This window comes from Coffea eugenioides, chromosome 4 (assembly GCF_003713205.1).
Source record: "Coffea eugenioides isolate CCC68of chromosome 4, Ceug_1.0, whole genome shotgun sequence".
Taxonomy (NCBI): Eukaryota; Viridiplantae; Streptophyta; class Magnoliopsida; order Gentianales; family Rubiaceae; genus Coffea; species Coffea eugenioides.
In genome coordinates this window covers 11,091,705-11,116,926 of record NC_040038.1, presented here as the reverse complement: position 1 = coordinate 11,116,926, position 25,222 = coordinate 11,091,705, and the positions used below count along the sequence as shown (strand labels likewise).

Sequence of the window (25,222 nt, the reverse complement as noted above, 5' to 3'; positions counted from 1 at the left end):
AGATTGTGGATAGTTACATTAGCCTGCTGATCCATGGAACTTAATGTTGAGATTTTGCTTAATAGTTGAACCGTTTGCTGACAGACGCTTGTTGAATATTTTATATTCTTAGATTAGTTAGTCATAAATTGGAAGAGTCATTGATCTTGAAATCTTACTGGAAAGATATTTCTTGAAAATTAGCCATTAATGCTTGACATGTACTTTAATTATATTTTGGCAATATATGATTGAATTCAATTGTTTGATTAGTTGTTCTTAAACTTGAGGACAAGTATGATTTAGGTGTAGGGGAATTTAATAGATTGAAATTTTGTCATTAATTTTATAATTATTTTCCTCTTTTATCTTACCAAATATTGCGTTAATTAGTTGACTCTACTTAATTTTGGTAATTTCTGCAGTTGTAGGGATTTGAAAGAAAAAATAATTAAAAGGTGCAATTTTCCAATAGACTTGCTGTTCGGCATGATGTCTAGCTATAAATCGAAGTCTTGGAAGTGGAGTCGTAAGGTTTGACCAGAGGATTACTAATGTTTTCGGATAGGATGGAATTTGTTGGACAGTTTAATTTAGAACAATAGTAGTAGCTTAATAGTAGGGTTAATCGCATTTTATCCCCTTTACGTATGAGCCATTTCTCAATTTACCTCCCAATGTTTATTTTTCTACAGTTTACCCTAAACACTAACGGTCAACCCTAATGGAGATAAACAGAATAATGAAAAGACAGTAATACCCTTAAAAAAATAATGAACAACCCAAAATATCCATATCTCTAGATTTATGAAAGGGATAAATAAAAGTTTCCAAAATTACCCTGGAATAATAGAGGAGGGAAATTTCCCTCCATCTGGCACATGGGACCAAAAAAAAAAAGAAATTTGGAAGATAAAAAGTACAGAACCTTTTTTAATTCTGGGTCATCTTTTCTCTCTCCTTTATCAGCCACTTTTTCCTCCATCTTTTCTCTCTCTTCTATCTACCCATGAAAAGTGCCCACATGCATGCCGATTCTGAATAAAAAGAAAATATAACTGTCTAAAACTCTTTTTGTCTTATTCATGTATAGAGCAAAATTAAAGACAATAATAACAGATTATTAATGAAAAATTCTTATATTGTAATTTGAGTTGCAGTAAAATCTTCTTCTCGGATTTTCAAGTGTCCAAAAGGTGCACAATGGTGCCTCTTTACCATATGCACACATTTTTTGGGGCGATATTTCAATGTTATTTGAAGCACTTTGTGACATTTTTATGATACTTTTGGTTGACAAAGAAAAATTTTAGGAGCTATTGGATCTGTTGAAATGAAAGAGAAAAAATAGGCTGCAACTAAATGGAAGCATGAAAGAGAAAAAATAGGCTAAAAAGCATCAGACATCCCTTTTTATAACTCATTGAGGGACATTTTAGTCAGCCAAAACAAATGGCTCTCTTCCAATGGCAATTTTGGCATCTTGAAGTTTTTAATGGTGCAATTGCTTAGCTGGACCGACGGAGGGGATAAACTGTGAAAAAACAAACGTTGGGGAGTAAACTGAGAAATTACCCATACTTATAGGGGATAAAGTGCGATTAACCCTTAATAGTATTAGGAAACTAATTAGTAGTTTCCTTATTTGTTTCCTTATTTTTCGAGATTGGGCGGCGGCAGACTAGTAGTTAGTCAATTAGGTTTTGTTATCTTTTAGGGAGTCAGCCGTAAGAGAATGGAGGATATTTAGCATCTCATTCTATTTCTTTTTCCTGGCTATCGCATGCTTTCATCGCAATCTTGAGAGAATGTTTTTGGCAATTGCTTCTACAATTTTGCGTGGGATTTTCTCAATGGGGATGAACTAATTTTATCTTTCTAGTCAAGGAACAATGGAGAATTTGGTTCATCTAAAATTGTGAGATCAAATTGATTATTTTTATTTCTTTTATTTACTGGTATTCGTATGTTTTCTGATTTAATTTCTTATGGTTATTATTTTATTTAAACATCAAGGGCGCCCGGTATTTAATTAATCTAATAACTTAAAACCAGTTAGAGTAGTTAAATCCGTAATTGTTTAATTGGTCTAAATTAGTGGTGATTGGCATGATTGGGTTTGTGTCAGGGGTACGTATGAGCTAATTTAAAATAACTCTCATAACATATTATTTGATTAGAACAGAGTTTCTCTAATTCATAAGGCAATTGGGAAATTGAACTCTATGGTCGTATCTAGGGTTATTTCTTGATTAGGAAAGTGATTAACGGTTATACCTTGATCACCGATACAGTAAGAAAAAATTGATTGTTATTGCTTGTTAGGCAGTTATAACTTATTTATCAGTGAGTGAATGAAATTATTAGTGCATCCATGATCAATTGAGTGAACCATCTCCAAAGTTATTTCTTGAGTAAAGTTTATTTATTATTGTTTCATTTTTAGTAAATTATTAGTTAGGCCTTTTATTTGATTTGTTTAGTTATTCATACTTTTATAAAAATCTCCCCATACTTTGAACTTGAGGAGAAATGAATTTTTCCAATCCCTATAGATTCAACCATGCTACCACTGTATACAAAATTTATATTTTATTTGAGTAGATATTTATTATTGTACAGACTCGACACCTGTTACAACTTAAAAAAAAGAAAGTTGAGTTTGGAGAAAGTCAGGAAAAAAGAAAATATAGATGCAAACTTGATAAGTGGCAAAAAATGAGAAAAAAGTGAGTGGATGTGGTATTTCATAATTAGTTTTTAGAGTTAAGGAAAATCAAATCTTTTATTTATTTATTTTAATTTCATAGACAAAAAAAACCGCCCGTTCAACGCTTCAATTCGATTCGCATAATTCGAATGGTTCTTACCGATTTTTTAATTCAATCAATCCAAAGTATGAATCGGACCGGAGCTATGAACGATTCGTGATCCAACCGGTCCGATTTTGAAGACAATGGTAGAGGGCCATGCAACTTAACCGATGAATGGACAAATGGTTAAGTCAGAAGTAGGTACAACAATGGATCCTTCTTCAAAACGGATCCATCTAGGATTATTGCGGCCTGATCCTCTATTCTACGGAATTGTCGAAGTCAAGCATGCATTATAATGAAAACAAGTTGTCCGAGGAATCCCCAATGTCAAGTCCGAGAAACTGTCGTTCCGTATCTTTCAGTCACGTTCAAGATGCTTTTCTTACGACAGTAGAACTCTTTCGCCTCATTTACAACCCTAGAAGACTTATCCGCACTTGCCCAACCTTCTAGAATTCCCATCTTGATGAGAAGCTAAAAGGATTGATACAACTTGTCTATCATGTAAACTGCCACGCGGCGGTCCAATCTGAAAATTTACTGGACGGCACTGAATGGCATGGCATATTCATGCGCCTAAATTTGTTCAAAAACAGTCGGAGTACCTTTCAAGTGTATTGACAAAATTAAATCATTTAGAATTTTGGTAATTAACTTTAAAAATAGATTTGTTCTTTAATAATCACACTTACAAGTTACACTAGAATTGATTTCAAAATTGGTTCAGGAAGTAGAATTGGGTCATATTTTAATACCGAAATTAAAATTGGGTGTGCTACACTATGTGTTTCTTGGTTAGAGAGTTGGAATACCCAAATAATAAAATTTTGGCCTCTTCAATACTTTGAGCTTTGTTACATGTTGTATGGGAAATTTCTCTAGCCTTATTTCTGGGGCTATATTGCTTGTTTAGATATTCGGGCCTTTGGATATCTTTTTTTGTGACTAATCAAAGGTTTACGGGTTGTCTAGATTTGTCCGATCTCAAGATTTATGTTTGTACTTGCATTCATTCTTTAACAAGTTATTTTTGCATAATTTTTAAAAAAAATTAATTTTATAAACACTGGCAATGCATAAATTAATTAATAAATGTATGCCACCTAATTTAAATTTCAATGATAAAGAAAAACAAATATATAATTCAAATCATCCCATAAACCTTATATTGATTGAATAGGACACAGCATTAGTGTTTCACAATTTAGACGCTACTAAATTTTCAAAGCACGCCTTGTCTTTATGCTTGAGACTTGATTTTGATCAGTCCCATCAACGTTCGCTGTTGCTGAGTTGTAATTTGATTTGCATCATAAACTCTTCAATTAGTCAGATGCTTCATCATAATCAAAAAATAATTTCTCAATCCGACCTGTTTCTTTGATCTACCAAAAAAAGAAAAAGAAAAAGAAACTTTGAGCCGTTCTTATAAATGCAAAACAAAGCCTTGTTGGTTGATGAGCCAAAGTAAATACGAGAACAAAAAGAAGAAGATAGACATTAATTAAGTTTGAAACATAGTATGAGGATTACATTTTTTTTTTTTAGCCGAAAACATTCTCAGAAAGAAAATATTAGCACTTACTCGTCATTTGGTCTTTTAGATAGTATAATATATGAACAAGGAAAATGAAAAATTTACAGAGGCTATGGTTTTTATTCTATCTTCCTATCTGTAAAATTGAGGTATCTACATCCCTTATTTTCTAAATATTCATATGATAGAAAGTAATGATTGGGAGGCCATTTGTTCTACCTTAAGTTGACCAACCACCGTTTTTACCCTCTCAATTTTCTGCAATCGGTAGACCGTAGGTTGAATTGTTTCATGGTAAACTTACACTGATTTCTGCATGAATATTCGTCAAGAAAGTTATAACCTAAGAGTAACTACCAAGCATGGTATTATCGAAAGAAAAAAAATCATTTTCAGAATTGATCAAATTGAAAAGGACGTTGCTATTGGCGCTGGATTTGTTAGTTGCAACACAAGAAATTAAGGACTCTCCCAAGATAAAAGTCATGAGTCTGACTTTTTGATTGCTAACTAAATAAGCATTAGTAATTAGTTGACCAAGACAAAGTATTAACTAAATAAACATTTTGAACTATTTCTTTTTATTAATCGTGCCTTTGCTGATCGAAGGATAAAATATATAGTGAATTAGTATGTTAGCAATCAAGACCACTACTCTAGAAATAATTCATTTATGGGCATTACTTTGATTGTTCAAATGCACTCATTTGGTCTGTCAGGAGACTTATTTGTATCACAATGATCTGAGAGATAGATGATTGTTGATGTTTAACTAACCAAAGAGCAGGAATAAGTTTCCTACATTAATTAGTAATATCTCTAAGCTCTAATACGGAGGAACTGCTCTCTGCCCTTCATGTTTTCATGTATTCTAATTACTTTGGAATAATATTTTTTTGGGGGGAATTTGTGCTTTAAACTTGTTACAACGTTGAAATCCCACTTTTGATTCTAAGGATTGTTGGAGAAAGATTTTCACATTATACATGCACACCTTGTTGAGGGGACACCCTAATATCTTGCCTTAGCCTAGTGGTAATTATGAGCGGAAAAAAGATTGAGATTCTCTACAACTACAATTGTGATTTTAGAAAACGGCTTATGAAGAAAAATGAATAAATTTAAAATCGGATGGCTTGAATTGAGTTTTGGGCTTCAAGCCAGAGATGGTTTTTGTAGAGTTTTTTCATGTTGTTGTTTTAATGTCTATATTTAAAATTTATTGTCTGTGAAAAAAAAAAAAAGCAAAGTAGTTGTTGCTCTTTAGTCATGGCTTCAATAACTTTTCAATCAGACTATTGCACTGTGGAAGGGAAACTGTATAACCCTCTAGTTTGTAATACAATAAGTTGCATTGTGAGTTAGTGGGGTTGGCCACATTGGATTTGGCTCATAATTTTAGGAGTAGAAGTCAGCTAGTAAGAGATTAGTACCATAGAACCACCAGCCTTTGGGCTGCGGTCACCATCAAGCCTGGTGGAGTCCCATCAATTGTCACAGGTGTGGCTTCCCAAATCCAGACGGGTGCGTAGTGCACCGTTTGGTCCGATAGTAGTTCAGTCCCCGTCGGCCCTTTCCATAGGGCCAGTAGGGTTCTCCCCTAGAATAGGTTAAAGTAAGAGTAGAAATAGATGTTGAATAAACTATTAATGAGTGTCGAAAAAAAAAAAAGAAGAGATTAGTTCCATAGCCTCTGTGTTTGTTTTAGTTTTTAAGAGTCAGTAGTCCTTGCATCAACGTGGTCTGTTGTCGTTCGTTTTATTTGTAGCCACAGCCTCCATTGAGTAATAGAAGAAAATTGTTTTCTTTGCCTCCTATATCAAATTCTTGTCATTGTTCCCGTAGGTTTTTAGGTTTATGTGTTTGTCTGTTTGGGTCCGGTCCATCATAGTTTGATCCCAAGTACAATTTTACGTGCAAGCATTGAAATACTTGTCCAACTTTGCAACTTTCAGAATTTAATATTGGCAGCTTCGAAGTCTTTTTATTTGGCCGTACAGTAGGGACGGCCGGCCGGGACCTCCATCTGCACATCACTGCATTGTAGGAGAAGCCAGCTTACATGTTGAGATGCAAGCAGCTACGCAATCTCCTACTACAAGCAACTCGAACCAACATTCGTGGAGAAAACTTTTACCTAATAGCTAAAATTAAGATCAAAAAATTAGAGGTTTTGGGTTTTAATTTCCCTGTTCTTAAAAAGTGGCAACCCCTAGCCTCTTTATTTTATTTTACTTTTCTGGTGTTTTGTTGCACATGCTTCTTTATCTCACTTAAATTTTCACAATGGACTATCCACTTTTGTATGTTGCTAATAGGGCAATACTCCATTTATCTTGTATTAAATTCTGAGTAAATGGGATCCGTGTTGTCTCAAGTACTCGGCTTTCCATCTGCGCCCTGTGACTCTCGCACTATTTATATGGACTACATAAAGTTCAGCTTCTAAATTTCGTATAGTACAGACTATTTAATTGTAAAGAACAGAGTTCCAAACTATTTGAAAAGAGAACCCCGTACCAAAAAAAAAGAAAAGAAAAGAACCCTGAACAGAGTTCCAGACTATTTGAATAGGCTGCTTGTGCTCAGCGTTCACAAGTAATCTCTTAAGTGCCTGCCATTTCTAGAATTAATGAAGTGGTTTTGAACTTTGCCACATTGCTGCATCGGCCCCTGCCATGTAATTGTCCCCATTATGTAAGCAAGTGTAAAACGTAAATGGAATAATTATATAATATTTGTGTCTTTATATTGGGATTGTGCTCTGAAGCAGCTAGAATTTCCCTATATAAAGTGCTGATAGAAGCTAAGCAGTACATCACTCATCTACTTCCCGGAGAAATCAGAAAATGGAATTCATTCCATATCTGGTGACAATTGTAGCCGTTCTTGCTTTTTTTCAACTCCAAAGAAAATGGAAATCAAGGAGCCAAATTCCAAAAAGTAAGCTCCCATATCCACCAGAAGCAGCAGGTGGCTTGCCTATCATAGGCCACCTTCTTAGCTTTAATACCAAAAGTTCTGTGGCGAGGAACTTAGCAGCCATGGCTGAGAAATACGGCCCTATCTTCGCGTTACGCATTGGTATGACACCAGCCCTTGTTGTGAGCAACTGGGAATCGGTTAAAGATTGCTTTACCATCAGTGACAAAGCCCTTTCCTCACGCCCTGAATCAGTTTTTGCTGAAACTCTTTGTTTTGGCAATGCATCTATGGGTTTTGCACCGTACGGTCCCTATTGGCGCGAGATGCGAAAGATAGTTTTTCTTGACTTACTTTCAACTCGGGGGCTTGAGAAAGTCAGGCATGTCCGAGTCTCAGAGGTCGATAATACCATGAAAGAACTGTTCTCAATTTTCAGTAAGGCCAACAATGTTGGTGGGAAAAGTAGTACAGCAAGTCCAGTCAAAGTGGAATTGAGGAAGCTGTTTGAGAATTTCTCAATGAATCTTATTGTGAAGAAAGTTTCCGGGATGAGATACAATGAAACTGAAGTTGGCACAAATAAAGATGCTCAAGTGCGGAAAGTTTTTAAGGCATTTGTACACTATGCCGGGCAATTTTTTGTGTCCGATCTCATTCCAATTCCATTTTTGAAATGGCTTGATATAGGAGGGCACATTAAGTCCATGAAGGGGTTCGCGAAAGAACTTGACGCTGTTGTTCAGGATTTGTGGGATGAGCATACTCAGCGAAGGATGAAGAGTGAGACAATAGATGAGAAAGACTTCATGGATGTGTTGCTTTCAAAAATCCAAAGCGAGTCTGTGTTTGGATACTCGAGGGAGACTGCGATCAAGGCCACAGTCATGGTAAGCTGCCACACTTTCACCGTATCATTATCTCTCAACTTTCTACACTGTTTTTCATGTATCTCGCAGCCTTATTGTCTCGGTTTTCTCATAGTACCATGACAGTTTATTTTCAAAAGTTTAGCTTTTGTTGGAATTTCTTCCTAAGTGGCACTATTCTTCTTCTTGTTGAGGGATTTCAGCTCCAAATCTCCTTTAGATCATCCATATATGGCAGTGGATGTGATTCGAAATATGGAATTTAAATTCATTCATATTACTAAATCCAAAAACACCATATGTGGAAAGCAATTGTCAACCTAACAATTTGTTTCGATGGCTTTTGCATGTATGTGTTTACGTCATGGGACTTTTTTTATTCACCGAGAAACCACTCACCATGTTATCTATACTTTGCAGACTATGCTCGTAGCAGGATTTGACAGCACATCAACACACTTAACATGGCTCATGTCCCTGTTACTAAACCATCCACACGTCATGAAGAAAGCGCAGGAAGAGATAGATAGACATGTTGGTAAAGACAGATGGGTAGAAGAATCAGATATCAAGAGTTTGGCCTACATTCAAGCTATTTCGAAAGAAACATTCCGCCTATATCCACCACCTATATCCGTGCCACGCCAAGCCATCGAAGATTGTACTGTTGGCGGATACCTCATTCCAAAAAATACTTTATTGGTGGTGAACGTGTGGAAACTGCATCGCGACCCAAGAGTTTGGTCGGAACCAGATAAGTTTTTACCAGAGAGATTCTTGAATAGTTGCAATGGTCCCCGAAAGATGCATGACGATGGCTATAGCCTCGATTATGCCTTCACCCCTTTTGGCTCTGGAAGACGATCATGTCCAGGAATGCTAATGGCAACACAGGTGATATACTTGATCGTTGCCCGATTGCTGCAGGGTTTTGAATTCACAACCCCATCAAACTTACCAGTGGACATGACTGAAGGTTTGGGTACGCACTTGAGCAAGACTACTCCACTAGAGGTGCTCATCAAGCCACGCCTGCCTAATCATGCACTTTATGAATAATTTTAGATGGTTAAAACGGAACCAGGGCTTGTGCCTAAAGCTTTTACATGAATAGCAAGTGGACAATTGGCTAAATATGGTTATGTTTTACTAGTTACAAAATAAATTTCATAGTTTTGTAAATTATTGAATTCACCACTTTGTATTAGACCACATAAACTGGTAACCATTTGGTATTACTGCCAGTTGGTATTCCGTTACTTTTATTTCAATAAGATTTGTTGTTGAAAAAATAAATATGTTCGTATTACTGGTAATTATTTTATTACCTTTTCTTTTCTATAGCGATTAATGTTAGATTTGGATTTGTTCTTCAAGTCAATTAGGTAAGCTTATGCTTTTTAAAATCTTCTGTTAGTGTCACGTACCTTCCTGAGATTTGTCCAAATTATTATTTAGTCTATGAAAGTTGGTTTAGTTACACTGATCTACTTGTTAATGATGAGGGCAAAAAATGCGCCCTACCTTTTAATCTCAATAGAAGTTTGCCAAATTATAAAGAGGATATTGTAATCTCATCAAAATGTATCCTAACCCTTTTAATAGGCATAAGCAACTATATATAAGAAAACCCCAAAACCATCACAAAAGCAATCAAAATCAAAAGAAAACAATTAAGCGCTAACTAACAGCAAATGGAAACAAAGAGGTAAGAAAAAAAATCAACAAAACCTCTGAATCAAATAAGTAACTCTATCAACGAGGCCGAATCAGCTCTTGTTCAAAAGATGAAAGTTGTAATTTTTTGAATTAGCTTTGCAATGGCATAAAAATCATGTCATTAGAGATCTGAATGTTGAGATATACCCAAAATATTTAGAATTAGTCATATATAAGAGCATTGCAGCGCAACTATATTTCAATACTTTGGATTTTTGGCTATGAAAAACATGAGAATCAAACTTTAATGTCTCATAAGAATTATAGAGCATTCTTTTAGCTTTAAAATGAATTAAGAATCATTTCAATCCGATCTTGATAACTCAAATTATCACCAAAATACATAAACATGTTAATCTTGCCAAACCCCTTTCTTTTGACTTTTTCATTTTCCCTTGCTTCTTCGCACCGTGTTTTTAGTCTGTTTTCTTTTCAATTAAACTTTTCACCTATTAGACCAATATAAGAATAAAATTAAGTAGTTTCCATTCACAATAAAGTTTAAATAATATAGTTAACTAGCAACTTATATATATAAATGTAGTACAATTTATGCCCTATCAAAACCCTTTTATAAAATTAGTGCAAGATTTTTGTTTTGGAAATAGCAAATAATATGCTCATATGGCCTACATGTTCTTTGCAGTAAAATTAAAATAAGCAACACTTTAGCATTGTTTTCTTTCATTTTGCAGTGATGTTAGAAGTTAAATTTGAATCAAATATGTGGTACTCGTAATAATTTTTATCTATTTACATAACTGGACAAAACTGGAACTGAAGATGCCGCATTTCCCTAGTGTATGATACTTCTCATGAGGATGACTCTCTTTCTGCCGAATGATCCTACTACATCATAGCATCATGAGTTCTCATATAAGTCGTTGTTCAACTAAAACCTTTATGCAGACAGCTTATTTCTTCTTTCACCATGTTCCAATCATCACATGAGAAAATGCACAAAAAGTTTTTTTTTTTTTTATGAACACAAAAAGTTCGCTTTTGTCTTTAATTTCCATGACGGTGCCGCATCTTATTCAAACTACAAAAAGTCATTTTGGCGTGGACAAGTAATAACTCCTGCAATTTATTTCCATGCTTCCACATCTTAATTCTCACTAAAACAGATTAATGTCCGTTGCTTTTATTTCTATTTATCTAATATTTCGCACTTCTACTTTATTTTGTCATGACTGACATCATTCATGAGCAGGAATGCTTGCATTTTCTGGAAGAAAACGACATTTGCTAGTCGGCAAGTTGGGAAATTTCATGGAAATAATTCATTTATGGGCATTAAATTGATTGTTCAAAGGCTCGCAAATTGGTCTGCTAGGAGACTTATTTGTATCACAATGATAGTTTTCTGTCCTTCATGTTTTCATCTATTCTAATTACTTTGGAATAATAGTTTTTTTTTTCCGGAAATTTGCACTCTAAACTTATTACAACGTTGAATTTCCACCTTTGATTCTAAGGATCGTTGGGGAAAGATTTGCACATTAGACTCTTACATAACTGCATTTATGGAAAGGCAACTTTGTTGGGTGTTGTAGACTTGCACACCATGGTGACAGGACATCCAAATATCTTGCCGTAGCCTGGTGGTAATTTTGTGTGGAAAGGGTTCTCTATAATTACAGTTGTAATTGTAGAAAATAGTTTACGAAAAGAGATGGATAAATTCAGGGCAAATTCCACTTTACCCCCATGTAGTTTAGCATTTTTTTACATAACCCCCCTATGATTTCAAAAGCTATACGTTACCCCCTTATAGTTTGAATTAAAGTGTCAAAGTGATTGGAAAGATCATTCGTAACAGAGTCACTTAAAATGTCAAAAATACCCTCATGTAAAGTTGAAAATTATTTATTAACCAGGGGGGTTATGTGTATATTTTAAAAATCATAAGGGGGTTATATGGTAAAGTATTAAACCATAAGGGGTTTAAATGGTAAAATATAAAAGTCATACGAGGTTAATGTGTCATGTATATATAAGGGTATTTTTGACATTTTAGGTGACTCCATTACGAATGATCTTTCCCGTCACTTTGACATTTTAATCCAAATTATGAGGGGGTTATATATAACTTTTGAAACCATAGGAGGGTTATGTAAAAAAACGCTAAATCACAAGGAGGTAAAATATAATTTGCCCATATATTTAAAATCGAATGGCTCAATTGAGTTTTAGGCTTCGAATCAGAGATAAATTGGTGGTGTGTTTTCACTCTGTTGTTTTGATGTCTACATTTGAAATTTATTGTCTGTGAAAAAAGAGCAATGTATTAGTTATTCTTTAGTCATGGCTTCAATAAATTTTCAATCTGACCACTGCAGCGTGGAAGGGAAACCGTATAACCCTATAGTTAGATCCTAAGCACGATTGTACGTGCAAGCACCAAAATATTTGTCCAACTTTGCAACTTTTAGTATTCATTGGCAGCTTCAAAGTCTTGTTGGGTGTGTACAATAGCCACGGCCTGGACCTGGGACTCGAACCACATACAAGGAGATGAACCAACCCCTCTTTAATTTTCCTTTTTTTTTTTTTTAATGGGGAGGCAAGGGGGAAGTAACTAAGGTTGAAACTCTAAAAATTAGAAATCTTGGCCCCATCCTTTTTTTTTATAAAAAAAAAAAATTCCATCATTTCCTTACTAGAATTTTTTTTTAAAAAAAGTGGCAACCCTCCTTTTATTTTTATTTTTATTTATTTTATTTTTTGTGTCTTAATGCACATCTTCTTTTTCCCCATCTTTAAAGAGGCAATCCCCCTTTTATCTCCATGATTTTAAAGGCAGTCTCCTAAATTTCTCACAAAGGACAATGCACTTTTGTGTGTTGCTAATGGGGCAATACTCCATTATGTTGTATTAAATTCTGATTAGGACAGGATCCAAGTTGTCTCAAATATTCGGTTACCTATTTGCGCACTATAAATCTCACACTATTTATGCAATACATCAAGCTCACTTTCTAAATTTTCTATCTTACGTTTAATTGTAAATGTGGAGGGTTCCAAGCAATCCAGAAAAAAGGATTCCCCTACTAAATTTAAATAATGTTATATTCCCAACTGGATACTAACCCCAGTACTACCAATCATTTCAAAACTGTTAAGTCATTTAAATTTTTCAGTTGCTCATTCTTGACCCTTTACCATTTTCATACGATTGCATAATTCATTTAAATAACAAAAAAAAAATTATTTGACATAACTATTCACTCGCACAAACGTATCTAATTGAGCCCTTTATTATATATTTATTGCAAAAATGTCAAATCAGTTTTCATTATTTGGTGTAGACAAGACTAAAGGTCTATTTGATAATCCAATTCAGCATTTAAATTTAATGGATCCAGATCTTAACATATTTAGACCGTTTGATAAACAAAAATTGAACATCTGAATTAATTAAGTGGCACTGAATTTTCAAGGCAAAACTTGCTCCCAAAATTAAGTGATAAATATTTACTTATCACTGAATGTGATATGCATTCAAATGTATTAGATTTAATACTTAACAATTTAATAATTTAATGAATTCAAACTTCAGATTTCAGATTTCAGATTTCAATTTTATCAAACACATCCTAAGTGTTAATCATTGGTTTATATAATACTAGGGATAATTGGACAAACTTTCCCTGAAATATTTGACAGTTACAGAGAGCTCCCCTCAAGTTTTAGAAATTATACCTAGTTTCCTTGCTTTTACTATTTAGGTAATAAGATAAACCCATCAGGCTAGATTTTTCCTCAAATACCCTAAATTACCCTTGTTCTATAAAACACAAAAGAAAACTTGTTTTCTCAACACTTTTTTCCAAATTTGCAACAACACTACCACCAAGCAAATATTTCAAACTCCAATGCCAAATCTAATTATTTCCAAACATGCGACATACCTACTAAGCAAATAATTTGAACAGTTTAAGAATTTTAGCAGTTTCAAAAATCCCAACATCTGCCTTGTAATATCATCCTAGTCTAAATGTTTTTGAAAAATCAATTCTCCCTTAACAACCAACAACCAACAACCAAACTCACACTCTAAACTTCAATTCAATACCTAGCACTGTCGCAAAACAAGTAATAATCTAACCTACCACCACCAGTAGAACAATACTCTGACCTCCACAGAAACATATACTCCCTCCTTCCACTTTGATAGTCCTGTTTTTCTTTTTCGTCTATCCCAAATTGTAGTCCATTTTCCAGTTGAAGAATGTAGTTGTCTTTTAATTTCTCTAAAATACCCTTATTCAATGTAAGTTGTTATTACTATAAACTACCTTATTTAATATAGATTGTTAGTATTGAATATAACATACCCCATTTAATGCATTTAGATTTTCCAAAACATATTGATATGTGAAAAGCCAACTTTATTTAATGTAAGGGTATTTTAGAAAAATAGCAATCTAAATTTGTTTTTCCAACAAAATTAACTACTTTTTCTTAAACTGTGTGAAAAAAAACTAGAACTATCAAAATGGAACAGATGGAGTATTAACATTGTAAAACAGAGTAAAGCCATCCATAACAAAAACCAGAACCAACAATATTAATCAAGTAAAGAAAATGAAATGCATTTGTTAACATTCTATACAAGTTTTCAGGATAATAATCAACCCAACAATTTTCCCACTAATCTCTCTTCTTCCATGCTTCTTAGTTATCAATTGCATTATTTATTTCTTTATCATCACTACAGGCATATTCATTTCTCTTTAGTTGACAATGAAATCTGCTCATGCAAGTAAACTAGTACCATATTCATCAAGTAAACAGAGATGGTTATGGTATGATTGGTCATCATTAAGATAAACAGAGATATGAATATAGAGAAAAAGTAAGAGGAAAGGAAAGACAAAGAGACAATAAGAGAAATGAAAAAAGAATCGTTGCTTACAAGAGTAAGAGAAAAGAAAAAAGAAAGAATGGCTGTTAGTGGAGAATAGAAGAGGTAGGGTTTCTTTTTCTTTTTTCTTTTTCTTGATTTTATTTAACCCTTGTATGATATTGTGAATTATCTATTAAGTGAAGGACATTATAGTCGTATTATCACACCAAGGGAGGTTAGTGTAGTTTCTTAAATCTGAAGGGAGCCGAGTGAAATTGTCAAAAACCTTAGGGGAGGTTTGTGAAATTATCCCATAATACTATGCTGCATTTTTCGCCTCTCTGGCAAGTGAATCACGGCATCCTGCAAGGAGTCTAAGACAGAGATAAATGTCAGCAGCCCTTTTTCTTCTTGTGGACCCAAATACAACGTTGGCTTATGAAAAAAGACGACCATTAGTGATCCGTGGACTTTAGAAGGCTCAGCCGATGGATTATTAAGTATCCATTTCTAACATTTGACTTGGAATCAAGCAGGCAGTACAAGCAATTAACAGCAGACTACCATGCAAGTCAACTTGATGAATGGACATAAGGTCTTGATGAATGGACAAATGGTTAAGTCAGAAGTAGGTACAACAATGGATCCTTCTTCAAAACGGATCCATCTAGGATTATTGCGGGCTGATCCTATATTCTAAGGATCGAAGTCAAGCATGCAATATAATGAAAACAAGAAGTTGGAGGAATCACCAATGTCAAGCCCCAGAAGCACACGTTTCATGTCTTTAGGGGATAATTTCTTAAACCTCCATTGAAATTTCTGCAATTTCACTGAGCTCCTCCGAAGATTCAAAACTTATATATACATCTCTTGATTTTACACTTTTGATAACCATACTTTAGACTTGGTAAATAATTTAAATGAACACTCCAAAATACCCTCAGCTTATAAAATTTAATTACTTTCCAAAGCAATTGTTAGCACAACTATAAGGAAATAGTGTTAAATTTTTAATACCATATTTATTATTTGATAAGCAATTATGACAATAGTTCTACATTATAATAGAATACTTTTAATGACATTTTACAGGATGCATATTTTTCTAAATTAGAGAAGAAAGCATCATCATACTACATTTAGAGTTTGTAAATTTTTAAATTATTGGAATTATCATAGTTTGGTAGTAGTTTTGACCATTTCTTTTTGAGTTAGTGTCCCTTTTGATTAAAAATAAATAAATAAATAAATAAAAATTGGGTGGTATTCAAAGTTGTTAAAAGAAGTAACTAATTCAACATTTAGAGTTAGTGTTTATAGTTTTCTATGATTTCACTAGCAAAAAATATAATAAGAAAGAATAAGAAGAGAAAAAGAAAAGAAAATACTTATAAATCCCATTCTTTGTATATGCACACCAAGCAAGGAAATTTTATCAAAATGTTAAGGCTAGTATTGACATTTTACGTGAATAAGGGAGGTAAGTGTAACTTTTAAAATTTTGAGGGAGTTTAGTAAAATCATCAGATACCTCAGGGAAGGTTTGTGAAATTACCCCCATCTTTAGTCACGTGAACAGGGTTAAAATTCAAAGACGCTTTACTTCCAACAGATCAAACCGACAATAAGAAAACCCTCCCAATCGATCCAACAATAGGAAAACCCTCCCGATCTAACCAACAATAGAAAAACCCTCCCGCCTTGTCTACAGCCGTAGGAGACTTTTGTGCATATTTTGTTTAATAAGAAAAAAAAAAAGGAAAGCTCAGCCACCTTTTTAAAACTGTCAACAGGACGAGAAGCAATGTTTTCAGAACCGGACCGGACCGGCCGGTTGAACCGCGAACCGGCCATGTCACCGGTCCGGTCTAATGCTAAAGCCGGAAGTTCATGAAGAACCGTTGAAACTCGGACGAACCGTGCGAACCGTTAAGAACTGTGAACCGGCGGTTTTTTAAATTTTTCAACAAAATATCAAGAATGGTGTAGCTAAGATTCGAACCTGGGTCTCCAAGTTTAAATATGACAATCTTACCGCTAGACTGTACTTAAGTTTGTTGAGAATTCTACTTGACTAAAAAATATATTAAAACATCAAGTTCTTCTCTTATTTTTTTTTCAATTTTTTCTTTTTAACCATTTTTAACCCAAATATCCACAACAAGATTTTCTCAAGTTTTCACCATTATTATTAGGTTATTATCTTTAGCAAATTGTAAACAAGTTGAAAATTTCAACTTTTCTTGTTTTCCAACATCTTAGTAAGTTTAATTTTTTTCTTTTCAAGGTTTTTTTTCTATATTATTATCTTTAGTTGATTTTTTGCATTTTCTTCTTTTTCCCCTCAATTTTCATATGTTTCCCTCATTTTTGTTTTATTTTTATTCGATTAATTAAGGATGAAATTTTTGCAAAAGTAGTGCACATCCGTGTAGGAATTACAAATAATAACATTGGGCTGGTAAAAAATATGGTAGTTGGCACATAATCGAAGCTATTGATAATTGAATTTAAAATAATTAATGGTATAGGATCATTGAATTTAATATAACATGTTAATTAGTAATGTTTAGTAGCAATTAATCTTTTATGTGTTTAACTGTATATTTGTTTTTAAAAAATTTTTAGTTTTTTTTAGTTTGAGCAATTAGATTTATATTTTTATAATAAAATTTTAACTTTTTCAGCTTAAGTTGATGAAATTGTGAAAGTGGTGTGGTTGCTTATCATGCCACTGATAAAAGTTTGCTATTCAAATAGTTTGTCTTAACTTGAACTCTTTTATGGATTTTTTTAAGGGTTGTAAAAGAATTTCAATATTTAATTTATTTATTTTTTGTGTTTTTTTTGTGATAATTGGTGAACATTTGGATTGTATCTATTTATGTTTATAATGAATTTATGAAAACTTATGGTGAATTATGATATTTTAATTATATTTATCATTCCATGTTTTATGTATAACTTTTAGAAAATTTATTATTATCATAACTTAAATTAAGTTATGTTGGTAAAGTTCAAGTGTAGAATGAAACCTGCTTAGTACTTAACAAAAAAAAAAAAAAAAAACAGTGAACCTTTGAACCGGCCGGTTGGACCGGTCGGACCGGTCGAACCGCGAACCGGCCACCTCTCCGGTTCACTGACCGGTCCGAGTTTTAAAACATTGACGAGAAGATAAAAGGATTGATGGAAATGGTTAACAACTTGGTTGACACTAATAAAGCTATAAATACGTGATTGTTAATGGGAGGACGACGTCATTGTTTATCATGCAAACTGGCACGCGTTGGTCCACTAGATGAAAATTTTTTGCATGACTGAGATTAGATCTTTTAACGAGTCAAATTAAGTTGAACACTTAATATTCAGAGGCTATTCACATATTATTTGATGTTCATACACGGTTTGCATACGGTATTTAAATTCATTCTTTTATTATACAAATTTCAAGTTTGATTCAAATTCGATTCATAAGTTTATTTAGATATTTGAGTTTGAATTTGAATTTGACTCGTTCAACTCAACAAACTAAACTTGCGTTTGAACTTGAGTTCTAGAATGATTTAGTTCTATTTTTTTTGGGAATAGCACCTCTTACTTATGCTCTTTCCTCTCGTACCGCTCAACCCGTCCCTCCTCCCTTGGAATAGTACATGATTTAGAGTATATGAAAATATATTAGTTTTGTCTTATAAAAAATAACATTAATTTTTTGTATATTTACTTTGAGGGAAAAAAAAAGAAGGTGTACATATTTACATTTGAGCGTATACAATGCATTTATATTATATTGATTATGTTTAATGGATATATCAATTTTCAAGAACTTATCCAAGTGGTTTGCTATACGAGGCTAATGTTGTGCTCGAATTCGATTTGTTTATTATGGGGTCGATTCTTACCTGTTCACTAATTGCCCAGATGCTCAAAAACACTAAATAATTTATTTATAATTCTAAAGTGACACAATGCATTCAAAATGATATTTGGCTATGGCCTTGATGTTCAACAGAAGTAAGGAAACCGAAGGATGGTACTTGCACTGTCTATTTCGGCAGATTCTATTATCTGTCTTGAGTGTACCAGGTGCAAATTGTGCTGGTACCTTGTAACATCAGCTAGACGAACTTTGAGGAATATTGATCAATTTCTACATTCCTACAATCGCTTTATTCCATGGCTTCCGTGTAAAGAATAGCAGAATGCTAAGGAACAACTGAGAAGTTGGGGACTCAATTAACACTTAAAGATTAGTTCCGAATCTTTTTCTTTAGCTATCGGACATCAAATGCAAAGGCTACATAACCAAAGCCTCAAGTATCATGGCTATTATCCTTGATGAAAATTGGATGGTGAACAAACGAAAAACTAACTCATTTCCACATAATGCCTATTACAATGTATATTGAAAAACTTGATGTGCTTTATCATTCTCGTCACGCCTTGATAATCGTGCAAATTACGAGTTACATTGATCGTGCTAGATCAAGTTTAGCGGATAACAATGTGATAACAATGCTTCTCTGAAGGGGCATTATTACCCTTATAAAGAAAAATAAAAGATCTGAGGGTGAGTGAATTTATATTGATCGTGCTAGTCTATGATTCTGTTGTTACAACGTCAATCACTGGTGTTAAATGTTTTTTATCAGCAGCTTTCACAGCTGAGTGCAGATCGAAACAATTAAATCAAGTGTACGGTAGAAACCAGTGTACAGTTCAGTCTATTAAATGTATGCATTTATATCCATCCTAGATGAGGCCGGCTGTGCTACGCATAGCCAGTGCTACCTCTGATGTCCTTAAACAAAATCTCATTAAGAAAAGATAGGAATTTCCTCGCTAAATTTCGACTACGCATAGTCGGTTTCCACCTCTAATGACCCTGCAAAAAATCGCATTAACAAAAGATAGAAATTTCCATGCTAAATTTCGACTACGCATAGCCAGTGCCCACCTCTAAAGATTCTGCAAAAAATCTCATTAACAAAAGATAAAAATTTCCTCGCTAAATTTCGATCAGTTAGCTACACCTGACTCAATGCTTCCTATACTAACAAGAACCAAAGTTCCTCCACAACTAACTAATTTTAGAGGTTGTTTGGATTGCAACTCTTCAAGAGCTTTTGAGAAAAAAAAAAAATTGTTGTAAGGTAACAAAATGATTAAAAAATACACTTTTTTATGGAAAATGCTAATTTTTTTCTCAAGAAAAGAGCAATCCAAACATTCAGTGGAACCCTGCAAAAACACCCTAGTTTTTTTTTTTTTTTTCCCTGCAACGATAAATGTCCTATAACCTAATCTACCCTAGTTTTTTTTCCTGGTGTTTTGCCCTATCAGAATTTCTATATATGGGGCCATCAATGGGCCCCACCATTAGAAAGAAGCAGCAGATCAATATTCATTGGGAAGCTCCTTCCCAGGGATTCTTCAAACTCAATACTGATGGATTATCCTTGAGGAACTCAGGGAAAGCAGGAGCAGGTGGCCTAATTAGGAATCACATGGGAGAATGGATGGGGGAATTCTACAGGAACCTGGGAACTGCTATCAACATTGCTGTTGAATTATGGGCACTAAGGAATGGGCTCTGCCTAAGCCAAATCCCTTAACATTTCGCATTTTATCATTGAGTTGGATGCAAAAGTTGTCTTGGACATTCTAAACACTCAACCTTGACACTCGTGAATTTTCCACTATTATCTTTGATTGCAGGAGCGCCTTGCAGGACTTCCAGCAAACACATATTAGGCACATCTACAGAGAACCCAACAGATGCACAGATTTTTTAGTAAACATGGGAATAACATCCGGCTATGTCTTGTAAACCCACAGCTATGTGTAGGCTGTTAGAAGAGGATTGTAAATGCTACTTAACTCTTTTATTTCTCTTTTAATGCATTATATCTTTCGTACCAAAAAAAAAAAAAAAGAACCCTGAATAGCTTGTAAATGTCGTAAAGGGAAGGTATCTGATAGAGTTCTTGTAATTATTGACAATCAACTCAACATTTTTCGTTCCTTTTGTATAGACATGCGATCATTTTTCTGTACGAAGTCCATCAAGAGCAAGCAGTGCTGAACTCTACTACTTCACAGTTCACAGATGAAATTTGACACTGTTCAATGCACGTTAACCGCTTTAGGCAGCTTCTTTTGAAGTTCTTAACAATTAAAAGCACAAATCTCAAATTAACTGCCAAATATATTTGAAGGCTCTAACTTCAGTATATAAAGAACTACTACATCTCTACTATGTCACGCTTCATAATGCACGGAAAGAGAAAAAAAGATAGTAAAATGAACTGGATGAGGAATATTTAACTATAGGTAGTTAATGGAGAATGGAAGAATACGAAATACTTCAACTCTTTGAATTGGCTGTTTGTGCTCAGCGTTCACAAGTAAACTCTTAAATTCCTGTCATTTTCAGAATTAACGAAGTGGTTTTGAACTTTGCCACATTGCTGCATCAGCCGATGCCATGTAATCGTCCCCATTATGTAAGCAAGTGTAAAACGTAAATGGAATTGTCCCCATTATATAATATCTGTGTCGTTATATTGGGATTGTGCTCTGAAGCTGCTAGAATTTCCCTATATAAAGAGCTGATAGAAGCTAAGCAGTACATCACTCATCTACTTCCCGGAGAAATCAGAAAATGGAATTCATTCCATATCTGGTGACAATTGTAGCCGTTCTTGCTTTTTTTCAACTCCAAAGAAAATGGAAATCAAGGAGCCAAATTCCAAAAAGTAAGCTCCCATATCCACCAGAAGCAGCAGGTGGCTTGCCTATCATAGGCCACTTTCTTAGCTTTAATACCAAAAGTTCTGTGGCGAGGAACTTAGCAGCCATGGCTGAGAAATACGGCCCTGTCTTCGCCTTACGCATTGGTATGACACCAGCCCTTGTCGTGAGCAACTGGGAATTGGTTAAAGATTGCTTTACCATCAGTGACAAAGCCCTTTCCTCACGCCCTGAATCAGTTTTTGCTGAAACTCTTTGTTTTGGCAATGCATCTTTTGGTTTTGCACCGTACGGTCCCTATTGGCGCGAGATGCGAAAGATAGTTTTTCTTGACTTACTTTCAACTCGGGGGCTTGAGAAAGTCAGGCATATCCGAGTCTCAGAGGTCGATAATACCATGAAAGAACTGTTCTCAATTTTCAGTAAGGCCAACAATGTTGATGGGAAAAGTAGTACAGCAAGTCCAGCCAAAGTGGAATTGAGGAAGCTGTTCGAGAAATTCACATTGAATCTTATTGTGAAGAAAGTTTCTGGGATGAGATACAGTGAAACTGAGGTTGGCACAAATAAAGATGCTCAATTCCAGAAAGTTTTTAAGGCACTTGTACACTATGCCGGGCAATTTGTTTTGTCAGATATGATTCCAATTCCATTTTTGAAATGGCTTGATATAGGAGGGCACATTAAGTCCATGAAGGGGTTCGCGAAAGAGCTTGACGCTGTTGTTCAGGATTTGTGGGATGAGCATACTCAGCGAAGGATGAATAGTGAGACAATAGATGAGAAAGGCTTCATAGATGTGTTGCTTTCAAAAATCCAAAGCGAGTCTGTGTTTGGATACTCGAGGGAGACTGCGATCAAGGCCACAATCATGGTAAGCTGCCACACTTTCACCGTATCTTTATCTCTCAACTTTCTACACGGTTTTTGCTAGGATTTTTCATGTATCTCACAGCCTTGGACATTTTCTCATAGCACCATGACAGTTTATTTTCAAAAGTTTATTTTAAAAATTAGATTTTAGGTTTTCTCCCTTGAAAGGAGAAAAAAAAACAATGAAATAGTTTTTTGAGAGTCAAAACCTAAAATCAAATCTTTAAAATCGGTTGGAAACTAGCCCAACACATTCCACTACTAACATAGTATCAAGCTTTTGCATGTGTTTACGGCATGGGACTTTATTTATTCACCGAGAAACTACTCACCATATTATCTATACTTTGCAGACTCTGATCGTAGGAGGGTTTGAAAGCACATCAACACACTTAACATGGCTCATGTCCCTGTTACTAAACCATCCACATGTCATGAAGAAAGCGCAGGAAGAGATAGATAGACATGTTGGTAAAGACAGATGGGTAGAAGAATCAGATATCAAGAGTTTGGCCTACATTCAAGCTATTTCGAAAGAAACACTCCGCCTATATCCACCACCTATATCCGTGCCACGCCGAGCCATCGAAGATTGTACCGTTGGCGGCTACCTCATTCCTAAAAATACTTTATTGTTGGTGAACGTGTGGAAACTGCATCGCGACCCAAGAGTTTGGTCGGAACCAGATAAGTTTTTACCAGAGAGATTCTTGAATAGTTGCAATGGTCCCCGAAAGATGCATGACGATGGCTATAGCCTCGATTATGCCTTCACCCCTTTTGGCTCTGGAAGACGATCATGTCCAGGAATGCTAATGGCAACACAGGTGATATACTTGATCGTTGCCCGATTGCTGCAGGGTTTTGAATTCACAACCCCATCAAACTTACCAGTGGACATGACTGAAGGTTTGGGTACGCGCTTGTGCAAGACTACTCCACTGGAGGTGCTCATCAAGCCACGCCTGCCTAATCATGCACTTTATGAATAATTTTAGATGGTTAAAACGGAACCATGGCTTGTGCCTAAAGCTTTTACATGAGCAGCAAGTGGACAATTGGCTAAATATGGTTATGTTTCACTAGTTACAAAATATATTTCATAGTTTTGTAAATTATTGAATTCACCACTCTGTATTAGACCACATAAACTGGTAACCATTTGGTATCACTGCCAGTTGGTATTCCGTTACTTTTATTTCAATAAGATTTGTTGTTGAAAAGATAAATATGTTCGTATTAGTATTACTGGTAGTTATTTTATTACCTTTTCTTTTCTATAGCGATTAATGTTAGATTTGGATTTGTTCTTCAAGTCAATTAGGTAAGCTTATGCTTTTAAAATCTTCTGTTAGTGTCACGTACCTTCCTGAGATTTGTCCAAATATTATTTAGTCTATGAAAGTTGGTTTAATTACACTGATCTACTTGTTAATGATGAGGGCAAAAAATGCGCCCTACCTTGAAATGCATTAATCCCGATAGAAGTTTGCCAAATTATAGAGAGGATCGTGTAATCTGATCAAAATGCAACCTGACCCTTTTAATAGGCAGCTGTATATAAGAAAATCCCAAACACCATCTGAAAAAAGTTCAAAAGAAAACAACTCAGTGCTAACTAAAGTAACTCAATGTCTCTTGTGTTACACGATATAGTAAAGTTGATATCATACTTTCCTGTTTACCTAAGTTCGAACCTTTTCTGAGACTTCCGTTCGTCGCGTAAGGTTTGCCTAATACATCTTATCTCTTCGTGTGATTGGTGAGTTATTACACAGGATCAAGTTTACTCAGCGCACACTCTCGAATAGCGGCTGCTTAGTTCCCTTATCAACAAAAACAACTCAGTGCTAACTAATAGAAAATGGAAACAAAGAGGGAAGGAAAAAAATCAACTAAACCTCTTCACAGCTTATCTCTTTCTCTGCTTATGGCGCGTCTCAATTGCTACCATACTTTTCCATCCTACATCTTGAGTAATTAATAGCAATTTAAGTCGTTACAGCAATCCACTAATGGAGGAAGCTTCTTTGATAAATGTTTGGTTTTTTGAAATAGTGGACTGTGATTGATTGGGCCAACTATGTGGTTAATTTTGTAAGCTGGACAATTCTCCTAGACAGGGAAATGTAATTAATTCAAATGGCAAAATGAGTGGTTCAAAATCCACCCAATTGGTCTGTCATTAGGCCTTTCTTTATAGCACTAATCTGGAAAGGGAAGCAAAACATTAACTTAAGTAATTGGTTTGACGGCTAACTTAAAAGCGGAAAAAGAAGAGAAAGACAAGCCATTTTGCATAATCATTTGTCAACTTATAAAGATTTACAAGAGTTGATTAAAAAAAGAAAGAAATACATTTCACAGAACGAATTAAACAAAAAGAGAAAATATTGAAGCAATACTTTTCGATGACATCTAATGCGGACTAAATCCAGTTTGCTACCTTCATGTTTTTGATTATTCTCACTTTCCAATCTTAAAATTTTTTTCGTGGACACATTTGATAAGTGCATATTTTGAGTATTTTAAGTGTGTTTTATTGGGCCTGTTTGGAACCTGAGTTTTTTGGGAGTTTGTCTAAAACTTTACTGTAGTGTACTGTAGAAGTTTTTGAAAAAATTTTGTAGAAGTTTTTGTAAGGTGAAAATTTTTTTTGTAGAAGTTTTTGTAAGGTGAAAAATTTTGTAGGAGTTTTTGTAAAATGAAAAAATTTTTTGATTCCTTTTCTTTTTTTTTCTTTTTCTTTTTCTTTCTTTCCTTTTTCTTTTCTTTTCTCTCTTCTCTTCTTCTTCCTTTTTCTTCTTCTTCGTTCTGTGTAGCCTCCCCGTTCCCTCCCAGCACCGACCCCCTCTCCCGCCACCCCTTTCCACCCTTTCCCCTTCTCCTCCCCTCT

At 34.6% G+C, this 25,222-nt stretch overlaps 2 protein-coding genes across 2 annotated transcripts; both read left to right on the top strand.

Annotated features, from left to right (window-relative positions):
• Window positions 1-7,181: 7,181 nt before the first annotated feature.
• On the top strand, window positions 7,182-9,419 carry LOC113769013 (cytochrome P450 CYP82D47-like). The gene is made up of 2 exons (XM_027313503.1): window positions 7,182-8,144; window positions 8,544-9,419. The coding sequence occupies exons 1-2, from the start codon at window positions 7,182-7,184 to the stop codon at window positions 9,180-9,182; spliced, it is 1,602 nt and encodes a 533-aa protein (XP_027169304.1). The 3' UTR covers window positions 9,183-9,419.
• A 12,140-nt stretch (window positions 9,420-21,559) lies between these two features.
• On the top strand, window positions 21,560-22,148 carry LOC113769012 (cytochrome P450 82A3-like). Its single transcript, XM_027313502.1, has 2 exons — window positions 21,560-22,009; window positions 22,128-22,148. The coding sequence occupies exons 1-2, from the start codon at window positions 21,560-21,562 to the stop codon at window positions 22,146-22,148; spliced, it is 471 nt and encodes a 156-aa protein (XP_027169303.1).
• Window positions 22,149-25,222: the final 3,074 nt, after the last annotated feature.

What these genes read in the sequence shown, in the direction of transcription:
- LOC113769013 (XM_027313503.1), top strand. Translation starts at nt 7,182, where the DNA reads ATGGAATTCATTCCATATCTGGTGACAATTGTAGCCGTTCTTGCTTTT. An exon ending in CGATCAAGGCCACAGTCATG is followed by an intron (nt 8,145 to 8,543) that starts GTAAGCTGCCAC and finishes TATACTTTGCAG; the next exon opens with ACTATGCTCGTAGCAGGATT.
- LOC113769012 (XM_027313502.1), top strand. Translation starts at nt 21,560, where the DNA reads ATGGCTGAGAAATACGGCCCTGTCTTCGCCTTACGCATTGGTATGACA. An exon ending in TGAGATACAGTGAAACTGAG is followed by an intron (nt 22,010 to 22,127) that starts GTTGGCACAAAT and finishes GGCTTGATATAG; the next exon opens with GAGGGCACATTAAGTCCATG.